Here is a 15,704-nt window from a genome sequence, read left to right on the forward strand (position 1 = left end):
ATGGGGAAACTGATCAGATTGGGAACACAGGAGAGGCGGATATTCCGACGACCAAAGAGGCTTCGGTGGAGTCGCCTCCTTTTTCTCCTGGGAATGTTGATCATTGGTTCCACCTATCAGCACCTGAGGAGACCCCAGAACCCTCTCTCAAGGTGGACAAAAGTCTCTGCCCAGCAGCCTATTAAATTGGCCAGCAGGGATCTCCCTAGTGATGAGATGACAGTGGTGGGCAGTGACCCTCCAGAGGCTAGCTCTGAAGTGGACGGTGAGATGCTAGCACCCCAAAATACAGTAATCAGGGATGAAACAACACCTAGCATAACAATGGAGGATACCCCTAACCCACTCAGAACAACCCAAATCACCCCCACATCACCAAAGAATAATTATAGCCCTACAGCAGCTGGTACAGAAAGAAGAAAGGAAAACACTCCACCCACACCTAGCAGAGCATCAAACCTCTTCATCTCAACGTCAGGCAGAGAGAGAATAAAAAGCTATGCCCTAATACCCAGGGGAGAAAGGAGAAACTCCATCCCAACTCACCCCAGGGAAAAGGGAAGGAAGTCTACCTCATCCCCAGGGGGTGCACCATCTGCTACCACCCCCACAACAACAGAGAAAGACAGCAAAACCATGGCAACCTATAGGCTGTGGGAGACCAGACTTCCCAAGAGAACAATGAAAGAAAACACTGCAGTTTCTCTCAAGAGAGTGGTTCTGAACACCCCGACTTCCTTAACACATGAAGTAGAAACAAGCCTCTTGACTTCTCCGAGTTTGGTGGCAGAGAATGCCCTGGGAAGTCCTAGAAGAGAGGAACAGACCAGCTCTATCAGTCCCCAGGGATCAGTCCCACAGCGCGCCCCAGCCACCTCTGAGGAGCAAGTGACAGTAAGCGCCAGGATGGGTAGTACCCCACCAACCACTGAAGCTTCTGCTGCTGCCTGGAGAATTAGTAATCCCTCATCCAGAACCAGTGTGTCAACCATTAGAATCGCCTCGGCCACCAACAGGGAGCTGGCAAAGAGACCTTCCACAGTACGCAGTGCCCCAGTAACTCCCAAAGTCAAGGCAATGCTGACCACACAGGTCCACCGCTGTGTGGTTGTGGAGCCGGCCCCAGCTGTACCCATGGCCTCATCTCCGAGCGTGACAAACATCCTGTTCCCAGAGGCTCCCAGTTCCAGTCCCTCAGCTTTACCCCCTGACTGGCCAAACCTCCACCCCAAGGCCGAGTACCCCCCAGACCTGTTCAGTGTGGAGGATCGGCGACAGGGCTGGGTGGTCCTGCACATCTTCGGCATGATGTACGTGTTTGTGGCCTTGGCCATTGTGTGTGACGAGTACTTTGTCCCAGCCCTGGGAGTCATCACAGACAAGCTGCAGATCTCTGAGGATGTGGCTGGCGCCACATTCATGGCCGCCGGAGGCTCCGCCCCTGAGCTCTTCACTTCTCTCATTGGTGTCTTTATCTCCCACAGTAATGTGGGTATCGGTACCATTGTGGGCTCTGCCGTGTTCAACATCCTTTTTGTCATCGGAACCTGCGCCCTCTTCTCCAGGGAGATCCTCAATCTCACCTGGTGGCCCTTGTTCCGTGATGTCTCCTTCTACATCCTTGACTTGTCCATGCTCATCGTCTTCTTCCTGGATAGCCTCATTGCCTGGTGGGAGAGCCTGCTGCTGCTGCTGGCCTACGCTCTCTATGTGTTCACCATGAAGTGGAACAAGCAGATTGAGCTTTGGGTGAAAGAGCAGCTCAGCAGGAGGCCAGTAGCCAAGGTCATGGCCCTGGGGAGCCTCAACAAGGTAAGGCAGTCTGGTTGCAGCTTTCCCAGGCCTCTTGGTGTGAAAGGACAGGGAGAATTAAGTACCACAAAGTAGAAAGAGCAAGATTGCATGAGACAGCTGCTGCACTTCCCTGGCTGTTCATTTGTTCACAGTGTGTCTAAACCCTGCTGTTAGCCAGTGTGGCGGTGACTCTCCCAGTCATCCAAGACACCGGTTATGATTGTGATCCTTATTTTCAGAAAAGAAATTGGAGCAGGAAGAAAAGTTAAAGTTTTCATTCAGGGTCACACAGCAGGCAGAGGAATCACGGTCTGAACTCAGATTGGTCTGCTCGGGTGTGTGGGAATGACATTTGAGTCAGCTTCAGAGAAAGAAGAGACATTAGGATATCAGGGGGGAGAAATGATCTCATCCATGCACACAGAGTTCAGGGTTAGGCATGTTCCAGTATGTTTGTTCACAGGTTGGACTGGGAGAAGAGGGTAGCTTAGTGGAGTCTGGGGAGGGAGATTCCCTACTTCACCTTAACGTTGGCTGTGAGGATAGCTCCACCCACTGACAAGCCAGCCCTCAGGCATAGCTCTCACTTCGCATCTACTAGAGTCCTGATACCAGACATGCCCTGTGTACACTAGAGTCCTGATACCAGACATGCCCTGTGTACACTAGAGTCCTGATACCAGACATGCCCTGTGTACACTAGAGTCCTGATACCAGACATGCCCTGTGTACACTAGAGTCCTGATACCAGACATGCCCTGTGTACACTAGAGTCCTGATACCAGACATGCCCTGTGTACACTAGAGTCCTGATACCAGACATGCCCTGTGTACACTAGAGTCCTGATACCAGACATGCCCTGTGTACACTAGAGTCCTGATACCAGACGTGCCCTGTGTACACTAGAGTCCTGATACCAGACGTGCCCTGTGTACACTAGAGTCCTGATACCAGACATGCCCTGTGTACACTAGAGTCCTGATACCAGACATGCCCTGTGTCTGCTAGAGTCCTGATACAGGACGTGCTGACCCTACAGCTTCTCTGCCCGTGTGAGGGACTTTCCTGCTTAAATTCATTGGATAATTCAGTGACTTGAAAGACAACATCATATTGGGGAGGTCATCTCTGAAAACAAACCCCAAGTGGGACCTCTTTCTTTCCTATTCCTGGAGGGTGAGTTTGGGTACAGATTGGCTCACAGGCTGTCTCCCTGGTCACAGAGAAGCTGTTGGTGGGAGCAGAATTTTGCGTGCAAAGAGCATAGGATTTAGCTACTTAATCCCGAGCAGTTTTGATGAGTGGGCAGGATGTCTACCAGCCTCAGCAACAGGAGGCAAGAGATTAAACTGCTTCCTTTAGAATTTTTGAACTTGCACAGTGTTCTAGTCAGATCATGGAAAGAAGAATCAGATCCCCTGAGTTCTAACCGATGCTCCTGTTTAATTAATGGTGTGACTTGGACAAGCCTCTTCTCAGCCTTCCCCAGTCTCCAGGGGAAATGACAGTCCAGTTCATCACCAAAGGGCTCTGTCCAGCTCCGACTTTTATGATGTCTGAGTCCAAATGAGTTCAATTCTGGCAAGACTCAGCACTGGTTATTCGTCTGAACTGGTCAACCGTTTACTGTTTACTCAGGGCACAGAGAAGGGGGAAATGCTGCGTTGGGTCACATGGCCCACTGGGGTCAGAACTGGAGAGATGCAGCCCTCTGACCCCCTAATCGCCACAATTTCCTGCCAGGCTGCTGCTCTAAAGCCACAGGCTTAGAGAGAGGGTGACTCCTTGCTGCATAGTTTAAGCCTAGGAAGCGGGAACCTTCCGAGATAGGATGTGTCCTGGAGCCTTGCTTCTCTGAGGAAATCCCTGGTCAGTGTCAGGGCAGCAGCATTCTAAGCCCCGCCCCCTCAACTCTCCTCCTGGTTCTTTGTAGTAATTCTGCTTTCACTGAGACTCAGTCCATTCTGAAATCTCCGCTGCACCCGAGCAAGGCCATCAAAACAAAGCTTGCTACACAAGTGAGCAAACCCCCATGATTTTAAAAGAGTTTGTCCAACTCCAGAGGCTGCTCAAGGCCAATAATAGCAGACCATTGCCAGCCAGTGAGCAGGGATTGGTTTCAACCGCTTCTTATTGTGTGCTGAAGCTAATCCAGTAGGGTTTTAATTGACAGTATTATTAAAGAAAGGTTGAATTACTAACTATATTTGAATGTGAATCCAACAGTATTTAAAATTAGAATATATACTCTGGGACTGGCTTGAATACTGTCCACCATGTAAGAACAAGTAACAAAAGAACTAGAGCTGTTTAAAAATGGATTATATATGGATTTAGAGTTCCGTTCTGTGGTGACTTTTAGCTACAGAGAGAATGAGCTACCCTCCTTTGTGTCTGAATTTAACTGGCTAAGACCTATGATCTGATCAGAGGGATGTAAGCTGTGCTGTGTTTAACTGACAGCAGGAGGACAAGCCCTGGGATTGAGTCCACGAAGGAGTTCTGTGCAAACTCAGTCTTTGCTCTAGCAGACTAGGCTGGTTTTCAATTTCTGTGGTGCAATGTTAAGTCTGTGCCTGCCCTGCAAAGTAATTTCCCTCACCTAGGAAGTTTTTTTAAAGCAACCTCCCTTTCACCTACCACTCCTTCTCACTGGCCTGTGGCTCTCCTGGATCAAGGGGTCCCTTAGTTAAACATGATGGAGAAGGCAGGGGTCAGAGAAACTGGGCTTCCTTAAGCAGCCATGGCTCTGAAATAGGGGAAGTAAGAGAGAATTGGAGCAAGGCAGGCTGGGAGTCAAGGAGCAGAGCTTGTGAGGTGAAATCCTCTAGGCAAGAGCATCTTGAGAAGTCGGAGTCAGGAAAGGAGAGAAACACACTGGGGGAAAAAGTCCTCTTCCTTCCTCTGAGTGACAGCAATATCAGCTTCGTCATTGTCACTGAGCAGGGAAGCCATCTATGTCCCAAAGTCTAAGCCCAGAGTCTTAGTCTGTAAGGACTGGCTCAGTCTCTTCTGAAATGCCAACAGTTCAGGAACTCCATTTTACTGAAAGGTAGGAGCCAGGGACGGAATCCATGTTCGTGAGGAGTCTATTCCATGTACAAGTGTCTCAACAATCTTTTTCTCTCTTTCTTTTTTGATTTTTTTTTGAGACAGGGTTTCTCTGTGTAGCCCTGGCTGTCTTGGAATTCTCTGTGTAGACCAAACTGGCCTTGAATTCACAGAGACCCACCTGCTTCTGCCTCCTGAGTGCTGGAATTAAAGGCACGTGCCACCACTGCCTGGCAACAGTTTCTTATTTAACGTTAAAAACTAGACTGTAGGGGCTGGAGTGGCTCAGTGGTTAAGAGCACCGCCTGCTAGTCTAAAGGTCCTGAGTTCAATTCCCACCAATCACATGGTGGCTTACAACCATCTGTAATGAGATCTGGTACCCTCTTCTGGCCCGTAGGCAAGCATGTAGGCAGAATACGGTATACACAATAAATAAATAAATAAAATCTCTAAAAATAAAAAACGAGATTGTAAACCATATCTTACATATGAGGAGTGAGGGCCACAGAGTGGGCACTTAACCGGCCCAAAGTCACGCATCCAGTCAGTGATACTTAGTGTTTATAGTGAATCACTGTATTTGGGTTTTAACTTAGGTGCCCTGTTAACTATCCCCTGCTCTGTGAGCAAGTCAAGGCAAGTCTACAAGTCATTTATTATGTGAGGAATAAAGTTACCTTCAAGGAAGAGAATCCTGCGCTGAAGCCACAAATCATGTTGCGGTTCATGTAGGCCTTCAGCCGCTGTGATTGGTGCGAGACAGCTCAGGCACTGGCAGACTCTGCTAAGGCCAGGCAGTCAAAGCCTCCTGCTTTGCAAGCTACACAGCCTGGTCACAGTGCAATGCTGTTCCTGGAGCTAGAAAGTAAATAACCACACAGCTACAGTGAATAAGTGGAAGTGGCCATGTGGTTTTCCTCTCCCTCGAGAAGGCCTTGAACATTCAATTAATCTAACCTGTGCAGCAGGTTTCTGAGCTGGGCGATTTTTTCATTTTATGAATGTTGCATTCTGTCCGGAGTATCTCAAATCAGAATGAAGGAGTTTCTTGGGGACTGTGATTCCAATAAAAATGCATTTAAGACTGTCTCTAGAAAAAAAATAATTAATATTGGCCACACACACACACCTTTGGTTTTTAAATATTTACATCTATTTATTGCATCTGTGACACACTTCCACATGCCACAGCACACGTGTGGAGGTCAGGGGAGTTGGTTCTCTATCATGTGGGTCCTAGGGAGCAAACCTCAGGTCATCAGGCTTCTGAGCCATCTCAGCCGCCCACATACAGTATTTTAGAGTGTCTCTTTCGACGCTAGCTGAACATTTTTCAAAGCTAAAACACCTAAGGCAACACTGTCAGATTCACATCAGCTGGTGTAAGGTGCCTTTTATGACCCCAGTAAGGCAATGGTAAATGCTTGCACGGCTATCAACAATCTCGCTTAGCTCTCTTTGAAACTTTATGCTGAGTACTGAAGCTCTCTGTGTATTGTTTCTGGCCACAGATAACAAATCTCTGGACTTCTTTGTCCATGTATGGTCACAGAGAGCCAAAATTCATCGGAGAACTCACTGGCATCCAAGGATGATGGACCCCTCATCACTTGTGGACCGAGGAGCTTAGCCAGAAGGACCAGCCATGGACAGAAGAGCAGCCCTATGGGGTGCCAATAGCAAACACATAGACAGAAGAGCAGCCCTATGGGGTGCCAATAGCAAACACATAGACAGAAGAGCAGTCCTATGGGGTGCCAATAGCAAACACATAGACAGAAGAGCAGTCCTATGGGGTGCCAATAGCAAACAGGGGTGTAGCGATATGAGTCCTTATGGAAACCCCATCTCTACACTCTGCACCAAAGAATTCCTCAGGATGTAGGTTCTGGGGGAAAGCCTGGTACTTGGCCCTGAATACACTGTGGTCTGTTTTCTCCCCAGCAGGAATTTTCTTACTCAACCAGCAAGACTCCTCACGGGCAAAGCAGGCTACCTACCTGTAGAGCTTGTCTTCCCGCTTCTTGTCAGGGTTGATATTTAGTTTGAAGGCTCACATCAGCAGCCTGTATAGCCAGCTGCTTGCTGTGGAGGCTAAGGACAAGAAACAGCCATCTTGGCCTTCCCCTCTTCTGTGGGTCCCACCTATGTTAGGCTCCAGAGAAGCCACTGTGCTGCAGAATAGCTCATCTTGGCTGGGCTGAGGCATGGCCTTCAACTGTTAGCTGGTCGCTGACTTCCTTCCAGTTGATGTCAGGGCTCTCTCTGTCTCTGTCTGCTTGTCTATCTGTCTCTCTCTCCTCTTTCTCTTTCCGATAGCTCACCTTGGCCTCTCCCAGCAGAATCCCCAGTCTCTAAATCATCTTTCCCTGGCCTGGGGCTGTAGCCTTGAGGTAGAGTGCTAACCTAGCAGGTGCCTTTCCTCATGTACCTGGATGAAGCTTTTCAAGTCCTCCTACCGGCCTGTGGTGCAGACGGCAAAACAAACCACGAGACACAAATATTAACAGCGCAGCATAGACATCTGCACGAGCCCAGTCCCACTGCTTGTTGTTGCCACAGATGTGTGATATGTGTGTGCCTGGAGCTGAGGTGTTACAGGCATTCATACAACACAGTGGAACTTCATGGGATGAACTATCAAATTAATATTTACGGTGCTTTACAAAGAATAGCATGCGGTTTAGATGCTCTGCCCCCTGAACTAATTGGAAAATAAACACAGCACCTAACTGTTCAGTGAGGAGGCATGGGTACACAGACAGTAAATAATAAGAGCATTTCAGAGTGAGGAGCACCGCGAGGGAGCTACATGGTGACAGTGTAGTGGGGGCCCTTGCTGAGGAGGAGCAGGGAGGCTTTTGGGAAGAGAAATCTAAAGAGTAAACTGCAGCATAGAACTGGGCAAGCATCCCTGGAGGAAGGAAAAGCGCTTTCAAGGGCCCAGGCCTGGAAGGACCTGACACATCATTGTAGTTAGTGGACAAGGCAGGGAGAATGGACCAGGGCATCACTGGGGAGGATAGGGAGCCTGGGAATTGGAGACTGAGTTTGGGTCTCACTTGAGATGCAATAAGGGATTAACAGAGTCCTGTTTTTGGAAGCTTACTCCAAAATTTCTGTGTAGAAAATGAACTATAGGTGCACAGTACTGAAGTAGGAGTAGCAACGGGTCTGCTGAGGAGCTGTTTGGAGCTCCCAGTTGTCTAACTGTGTATGTGGGTTTACACATGCATGCACATGCACACAGTAGTTTCAGATTATCCACTGGAGATGCAACGCCATGATCCCCACTGGACAAATCTAAAATTCGTAACATTTACTTTATAGCTCTTTTCTTTGGCACAGCTAAATTTCCAGCATCATGGCGTTTGTACCTTTGAGCCATTATTAAATAAGATAAGGGTTATTTGAATACAAACACTGTAAAGTGAGGACAGTCTGATCACTAAGCTAACCACTAAATGACTGATGGGCGGGTAGCATATACAGCACGGATACACTGAACACAGAGCTGATTCGCTCTCTAGGCAGGATGGGCAGGGGCAGCCTGAGAACGAATCAAGCTCAGAAATTTAGAAGTTACTATTTGTTTGTTTCTGAAACTTTCCATCAGCTAGCTTTGGACCACCGTTAAGGCAGGATACCGGCACTGAGGCAAGGGAAGCTGCATCACACAGGCACACTTAGGGTCAGTTGTCTGCAGAAGATGTTCTGGAGAAGTTCTTGTCTGACCTTGGTAATGAGGAGGCAGGAGGGCAGAAGTCAGGGATGGTGCTGAGCTTTTTGGCATAAGTGCAGAGTGAATGGTGGTGCCAGACGCAAAGAAAGAGAAGCCTGGAGGGAAAATTGGTTCAGGACACTCAGGAGCTCTACTCTGGAGTGGAGAGTCTGGGAGCTTCCCTCACTGCCCAGGAGGTGGCTGCACACAGGAGGATGGAAGCTCTGTGAATGACAAAGGCCCTAAAGGATCCTGTCATACTCCTGGCCTGTCTTTGTGTGATGCCTGTCAGGTCTGTGATACAGCGACAAATGAGACATAGTCCCAGCTCTCCTGGAGTTCAATGGAGAAACTAGAGTTGGTTCAGCTTTGGTACCTGATACTCATCAAGGAGGATGTAAAACCACGTGCACAAAATTAGGTGTGTAAAGGGAGAGAGGTCCCATAGCCCAAGCTTCATCAGATGCACAGAATGTTCTCTGGGGTGGGGAAGATGGGGAAGTCAAAGCTATAGCATCATGCGGAAATATGTAGGCAAATGGGGAGGGATTCGGATTGCAGAGGGTCGGGAAAGGCCTGGGAGAGCGGGATGCAGGAGTCGGCCCTGAAACAGTGGGGTCTCGTCATCCTGTGTTGAGGACAGAGGAACGGGAGCTGTCTGTGAGGAAAGAGACTGCAGCTGTGTTGTGCAGAGTGTAGCCACAACTTCAGCAGCGTGAGCATTTGAAAGAATTGTAAAAGAAGAAGCATGGGGCTGGAGAGATGGCTCAGAGGTTAAGAGCACTGACTGCTCTTCCAGAGGTCCTGAGTTCAATTCCCAGCAACCAAATGGTGGCTCACAGCCATCTATAATGAGATCTGGTGCCCTCTTCTGGCATAAAAGCATACATGGAAGAAATGTTGTATACATAATAAATAAATAAATCTTAAAAAAAAAGAAGAAGCATGCCATACACACCAAGCACTTAGTATTCTAAAAAGAATGCAAAAACACTTAAACTTCCTTATGTTCATTACTTGTTGTAGTTGTAGTTTTCTTTGGGCCACTAGCTCCCAAATAATGACACAGAGACTTCTTATTAGTTATTAAAATCCCAGCCTTAGCTTAGGCTTGTTCCGCTAGGTCTTATAACATAAATTAACTCGTTTATTTTCATCTATATATCTCTCATTACTGCCACGAGTATGACTGGGGACTCCACCTTTCTTCTCCTCAGAGGCTCTGTCTCTGGAGGTCCCACCTAACTTCTTCCTGCCTAACCTTTGGCCATTCAGTTCTTTATTGAACCAATCACAGTGACATCTTCACACAGGGTAGGAACATTCCACGACAGTTTGTTGAAATGGTGCTTTCAAGAGGACTGGAGCTCCAGCTCGGTCCTCAGCAGACTGCTTGATTGACATATTTGATCCATGAGTTTGATCTCCATTGCAGTAACAACAACAACATTTGGCTGTGGCGAAGCGCTGGGGAAAGTCACAGGTTGGGTGTGGTGGCACACGCCTTTTATCCCAGCGTGTGGGAGGCAGAGCAGACAGTGATTGGGCACACCTTTAATTTCAGCAGGTGGAGGCCGAGGCAGGTGGAATCTCTGAGTTCAAGGCGAGCCTGATCTACAGAGCAAGCTCCAGGACAGCCAAGGCTACACAGTGAAACCCTGTATCAAAAGACAAACAAAACATTCCCCCCAAAAAGTTGCTTGTAGTTCTGCACTATGGACAGTCAGGAGCCCGGTACTGAGGAAGCTCAGCTCTCCCTCCACGGGACAGCGAGGCTTCTAGAACATGGAGGAGAAACATGGTGTGATGTGCTTAGAAACTCGCCATGCTGAGGGGGTGAAGAATACACCTGAAGAGGAACAGATTCAGACTCAAGGACTTTCTGGGCCTGGAGGCAGGAGAGTGGAGGTCAAACTGAGCTGCCTAAGACCTGATCTGTTGGTCCCCTGGTGTGGGCAGTGAGGCAGAGAGGAATAGGCTCGTAATTGTTGGTACCTCCAGTCAGTTCCAGGGGATCCAATTCCAGTATCAGGGGTCCTCTTTCTCGTCTCTGGAGCACCAGGCATGCACATGGTACAGATACACAGATGTAGGCAAAGCCCTTATTCGTATTAAACAAATTTTAAAAATTAAAAAAAAAGGTTGACATGAAAGTCTGTTGATCTGAGTTTGATTCCTGGAACCCACAAAAAGTGGGAAGAGAACCAACTCCACAAAGTTGTCCTGTAACTTACACACACACACACACACACACACACACACACACATATAGACACACATACACATACACACACACATACACACACATACACACACTTACCCTGTCACATGTGACTCCGCCATGTGTTTGAACCCCCACACAAAACAGCAATAGTAAATGAAGCATAGTAATTTAAAGGAAGAAAATAGCTGAGAGTTGTGTAAGCGTGTAACCTCAGCATTCAGGGCGGGCCAGGGCTAGAAAGCAAGACCATGCACTCCCCTACAAAAGGCTCCAAAGCTGAAGGTGCATGCGGAGAGGCTGCCCATGAACGGAGAGAGAGGTATTTTAGCCTGAATAAGTCATTAGAGCTGTGCACTATGGGGCAAAGGTCAGCCCCTTGGCTCTTGGGGGACAGTCCCCAAAGTAGCAAGCTCCCACTTCTTTGCCTCCAGAAGATTCAATGGGAGAAAGTTGGATACGATGAACTGTGAGCTGGGTAGGACCGCGAAGCTAGTGCTGTGTGAAGTCTCTTTTCTCTCAACCCATTGACAGGTGTGATGTGAATAGTTAGGGGCCTTGTTAAAACCCACAGCTCCCCCTTCACACCCAGTTTGGATGTTTCAGCTTTCTGTCGCTCATTTTCATGTCCGTTCTTTTTGTTTGTTTGTTTTTCGAGACAAGGTTTCTCTGTGGCTTTGGAGCCTGTCCTGGAACTAGCTCTTGTAGACCAGGCTGGTCTCGAACTCACAGAGATCCGCCTGCCTCTGCCTCCCGAGTGCTGGGATTAAAGGCATGCGCCATCACCACCCGGCTTCATGTCTGTTCTTTAACAGAGAGCATCCAGAGTGTCTAGACACTCAAGCCCTCCCCACCTTCCAAAAGTCCTCACATCCTAGGCCCCGGAGAAAGCCTGCTTGGCCCACCTTGCCAGCAGGACCATCTCTGCCTCTTTTATTGTGACCCATGCTCTGCTTTGCCTTCCATCTGTGAGATATACCCCATTCTTTTCGGGACACAGACTCTGTGTCCTAAATTGCTTTTCTCTCTATAACCACCAGCACAGTTCCTCAGAATAGCATGTGGGTGGCCTGTGGTCAGGTGGTATTTTCTATATTTTCAGAGCAGAACAGAGGATGAAGCTGTTCTGTTTCTGGGTGGGCCTTCACAGCCAATGAGGAAAGCAGAGGGATGGAGAGATAGTCACTGGGGCAACTGTTAATAACCTTGGTGCCTAAAGATAGTACCAGAGGCCACTTGGGATTATCTATGCACCCTCCTTACCTTTGTTGAGAGCCACAGGTCAGGGGACCAGAGACAACTACAGCACATGTTCCCTGAATGGTAAAAACAAACAAACAAACAAACAAACATAGAATCAGTGGATAGTGGTTTGCTTCCATCAAGCACCCTGTGAAGGAGGTTAAAGTAGGAGGATCACGGCAAATTCAAGGTCAGCCTGGGCTGTGTAGTGAATTCTAGGCACGCCTGGGCTAGGATAGTGCATCCATCTCTAAAAATAGATAAATTATTGGAGTGGAGTTGAATAGACAGTTCATTATCATTCAAATGGCATCTCAAGGCTACGAAAGCAAAGAAAGTGGGTCTAATGGGCTTCACGCTTCTGCATCTTGGTATGCAGGGTGGTCTCACTCCTCGGCAGGAGCCCCCACAGCTTCCCTAAGACATAAGCACTCTCATCTGACCCCAAAGCAAGATTTTAGAATCACGAGATGTGCTGTTGTTGTCCAACTTTCAAGGGGAGGGCTGTTTCAGCAAGCAGGAGTGAGGGTGGGGTGGAGCTAAAGGGACCATGGAGAAAGCTTTCTAGAAGAATCCACCCTGAATTTTCTGGGGGAGGAACCAAAGATTCAGGTTAGCAGAGAGGCATAGAGAAGGTGTCTTTGGCAGAGGGAAAAGGGTGAATCTACTCATTTACTTAATAAATGTACTGCATCTTTACCATGTCTGTTCACATGCAAAGAAGTTGGGGGAAATGCTAGGGCAGAAAAGAATAGGCACCTGTAGGAGGTGCACGGAGGGAGGTGACATTTAAATGGAGACCTGAAGCACCGAGGAGTGAGGAGCCCGGGATGCCCTTTCCAGGCAGGTGACACATCTGAGCCAAAAGGTGGCAGGAATGTTGAGACATTTCCTGAAGGTGGATTAGTGTTTCTGGGTTTCCCCAGCGCTACCCCAGAGAGAGGGGCAGGTGAGACCAAAGAAGCAGGGTCTCTCCATGACATCTGCATTCATCTCTTGATCTTCGATCCCCTTTGCAGCCCAGTGACGGTGCCATTGAGAACGAGTCACAGGATAGCAAGAAGCTAAAGGTGGGTGTGTGAAGCTTACCCAGTGGAGACGCTGCAGGCTGTGTGATGAGGGCATCCACATGGTGCTAGCTTGGGAATTATGGCTTCGAATCACAGCTCACTCTGTCCTGAGCCTGCTGTGTAACCTTAGGCACTAAATCTATAAGACGCAGTTTGGACTAGAGAAACTCAAGTCATACTTCCCAGTCCCGACCTTGGTTGATAAAAGTTCAATTGCTGGTGGCTTTATCATATCCAGAACTAAGGAACTAGGGGAAAGCTCTTGAGGGGGCAGGGCCCAAGGTTTCTGAAAGACTAGCCTAAGACACCACGTGGAAGGAGTTCTGGGGAATTTTGATAGAAAGCAGGTCAGGTAGTAGTGGGTGGGGCTTGAGGGACTGAAACTTCTCCGATTCTAAGAAAGTCTCCAAGTCTACTGTAATGGCCACGGCCACTAGGTGGCGGAAGAGTTCATCGGGAACGGGATGGGGAGGCTGAACAGGTGGGTGTCTTCAGTGGTAATCTTATGGTATTTCTTTGTGTTGCTATGAGCACGTGTGTGTCACATCTGTGTGCAGTACAGGTGTGAGTTCTTCGGTGCCTCTGAAAGTCTCTGAGCAGCAGAGTGTAAAGTCAAAGTGGGCTCACAGTCGGTAGCCCTGGGCAGCTAGTTTGACTCGCTCCCTGTGTGACCTTGGACATACCACCTCCCCTGCGCGCTTCCTTCTTTCCTTTTGATGGGGCTCCCAGCATCGCCTATCCTTGGGCATGGGACAATGACAACACAGTCAGGCGTGATGTCTGGACTGTAAAGGGCTGTGCCTGGGGCAACAGCCTGCCTGTGCGGATGCGGATGAGGGTGTGTTTCTAGAAAGGTTACTTGCAGTGAGTGGCAAACCTTCCCATAACAAGGTACCACTGATCCCCATGACCTGTTCCCTGTGGAATCTGTGGGACTCTTAAACTGCAGAAGGAGCTGGTCCTGGAGGAATCAAAGGGAGGATGAGAGGGAGTTGGAGGTGAAGGAAGCAGGGGCGAGGGGCGAGGGGTACCTTCTCTCTGGTGTCTGCGGGAAGGAGGCAGGTTGGCGGGGAGGCCGTCCTGCGGCTCCTCCCTGGACCTGGGCAGGGCACCTCTGAGGCCTCTGCGGCTCTCCCCTTGCTCAGCTCCCGTCCTTGCTGACCCGAGGGAGCAGCTCGGCTTCACTCCACAACAGCGTCATCCGCAGCACCATCTACCACCTCATGCTCCACAGCCTGGACCCACTGGGGGAAGGTAAGCAAGGCCTCCTCCCACCTGCTGGTCTACCCCAAGTGCCTCCCCTCCTGCTACTGGAGAGAATCTGGGCCCTACAAAAGCTAGTGACAGTGGGCTGGGCTGGGAGGACGGAACTGTGGGAAGAGGGGGTGGGCAGTGAAAGCTAGACAGTCTGGAAGACAAGGAGGACCTGGGCGCACCAAGATACCATTGTATCCCTGCTCTGGTGTCCCTGCCTGTAAAGTGAAAGGTCTTATCCACAGCCAGGGCACAAATGCCTAATGACCTATGTGGATCTGTGTTGGGTCAGATCCAATGTCCCACAGGTTGACTGGCCAGGGATGCTTCTGGGGACACCTCCTCCACAGCCCATGACATTTCTCTTGGCTTCGTGGGCAGCTCTGGACTCCTAGGAAGCTTGTCTCCCCTGCCAGCCTGGAGTCCTAAGGGACACCCTAGGAGATGTTGAAGGCACTTCTGGGGAGCAGAATGTGGTGTTTAAGGTGCTGAAGTTGAACTTGACAAATAATGACAGCAGTGGAGGTCCCATTGTCCACCTCTCCAAGTCCTGTCTCTCCTCTCACTTCCCTGAGCACAAGTGCCTCTTATCCCTTACCGCCCGCCTCTCAGGAACTCACCACTTCCCTGTGAAATCCCCTTTTCTGGGTGTCCAGTGCAGAACTGAGCCCAAGCAGGATGCCCACCAGGAGAAATCTAGTTTTAGGCAAAGTCAAGGCATGCAATTAGTCAGGAGAGCCTGAATATGGCACAAAAGAATAGCCCCAGGGTGACCCCTGACCAGGCCTTTCTGGTTAAGGGGCACATTTTAGGATCTCAGACTGTCATAGGCCCTGACCTACTCCTTCAGACATAATACAGGCACTGTGTGTTTAAAAGTATGCTGTACTGGGTAAAGCAGTGTCAAGGGCAAGGCAGCGAGCCTTCCCGACGTGGGAGAAGCTACCCCATGTGAACAGCACACCTGAGGAGTGGGCAGACCGGGGCAGCCTCAGGTCTGACATCTGGGGTGGACCTGACCTGGCTTCCAAAAGGACTCTAAGTCATGCCTAGCCCTTCCTAGCAGAACCGTGGAATCTAGCCAAGCCCTAAAACAAAGAACTTCTCCTGAATGGACTGTGGGGAACCCAGACCCGGCCTACTCTGTGGCCAACTGCCAGCTGGCCTACTTGTCCTAACAGGATTATGTGGTGTTCAGACCAGGCTGAGGTCACAGGAGATTGGCACTAAGGAGATGATCCAGCCATGCTGGGTGGGGAGAGGGCACTCCAGGGAACAGTGACAGGGGAGACCTGGTATAGGGATTGTGGGTGTGGTAAGGCAGGGGCGACCCTTGAGATGAATAAT

At 49.4% G+C, this 15,704-nt stretch overlaps 1 protein-coding gene across 7 annotated transcripts in view; it reads left to right on the plus strand.

Annotated features, from left to right (window-relative positions):
- The window catches only part of Slc24a1 (solute carrier family 24 member 1), a 27,999-nt gene continuing 12,295 nt past the window's right edge, over positions 1-15,704 (plus strand). For 5 of the 7 annotated variants that reach the window (XM_075967761.1, XM_075967764.1, XM_075967763.1 and 2 more), the window contains exons 1-3: positions 1-1,812; positions 13,053-13,103; positions 14,249-14,357. In XM_075967761.1, coding sequence (XP_075823876.1) covers positions 1-1,812; positions 13,053-13,103; positions 14,249-14,357 — 1,972 coding nt within the window. The remainder of the gene's footprint in view (positions 1,813-13,052; positions 13,104-14,248; positions 14,358-15,704) is intronic. The other 2 variants (XM_075967765.1, XM_075967767.1) reach the window with 2 other exon arrangements.

Source organism: Microtus pennsylvanicus, chromosome 3 (assembly GCF_037038515.1).
Source record: "Microtus pennsylvanicus isolate mMicPen1 chromosome 3, mMicPen1.hap1, whole genome shotgun sequence".
Classification (NCBI taxonomy): Eukaryota; Metazoa; Chordata; class Mammalia; order Rodentia; family Cricetidae; genus Microtus; species Microtus pennsylvanicus.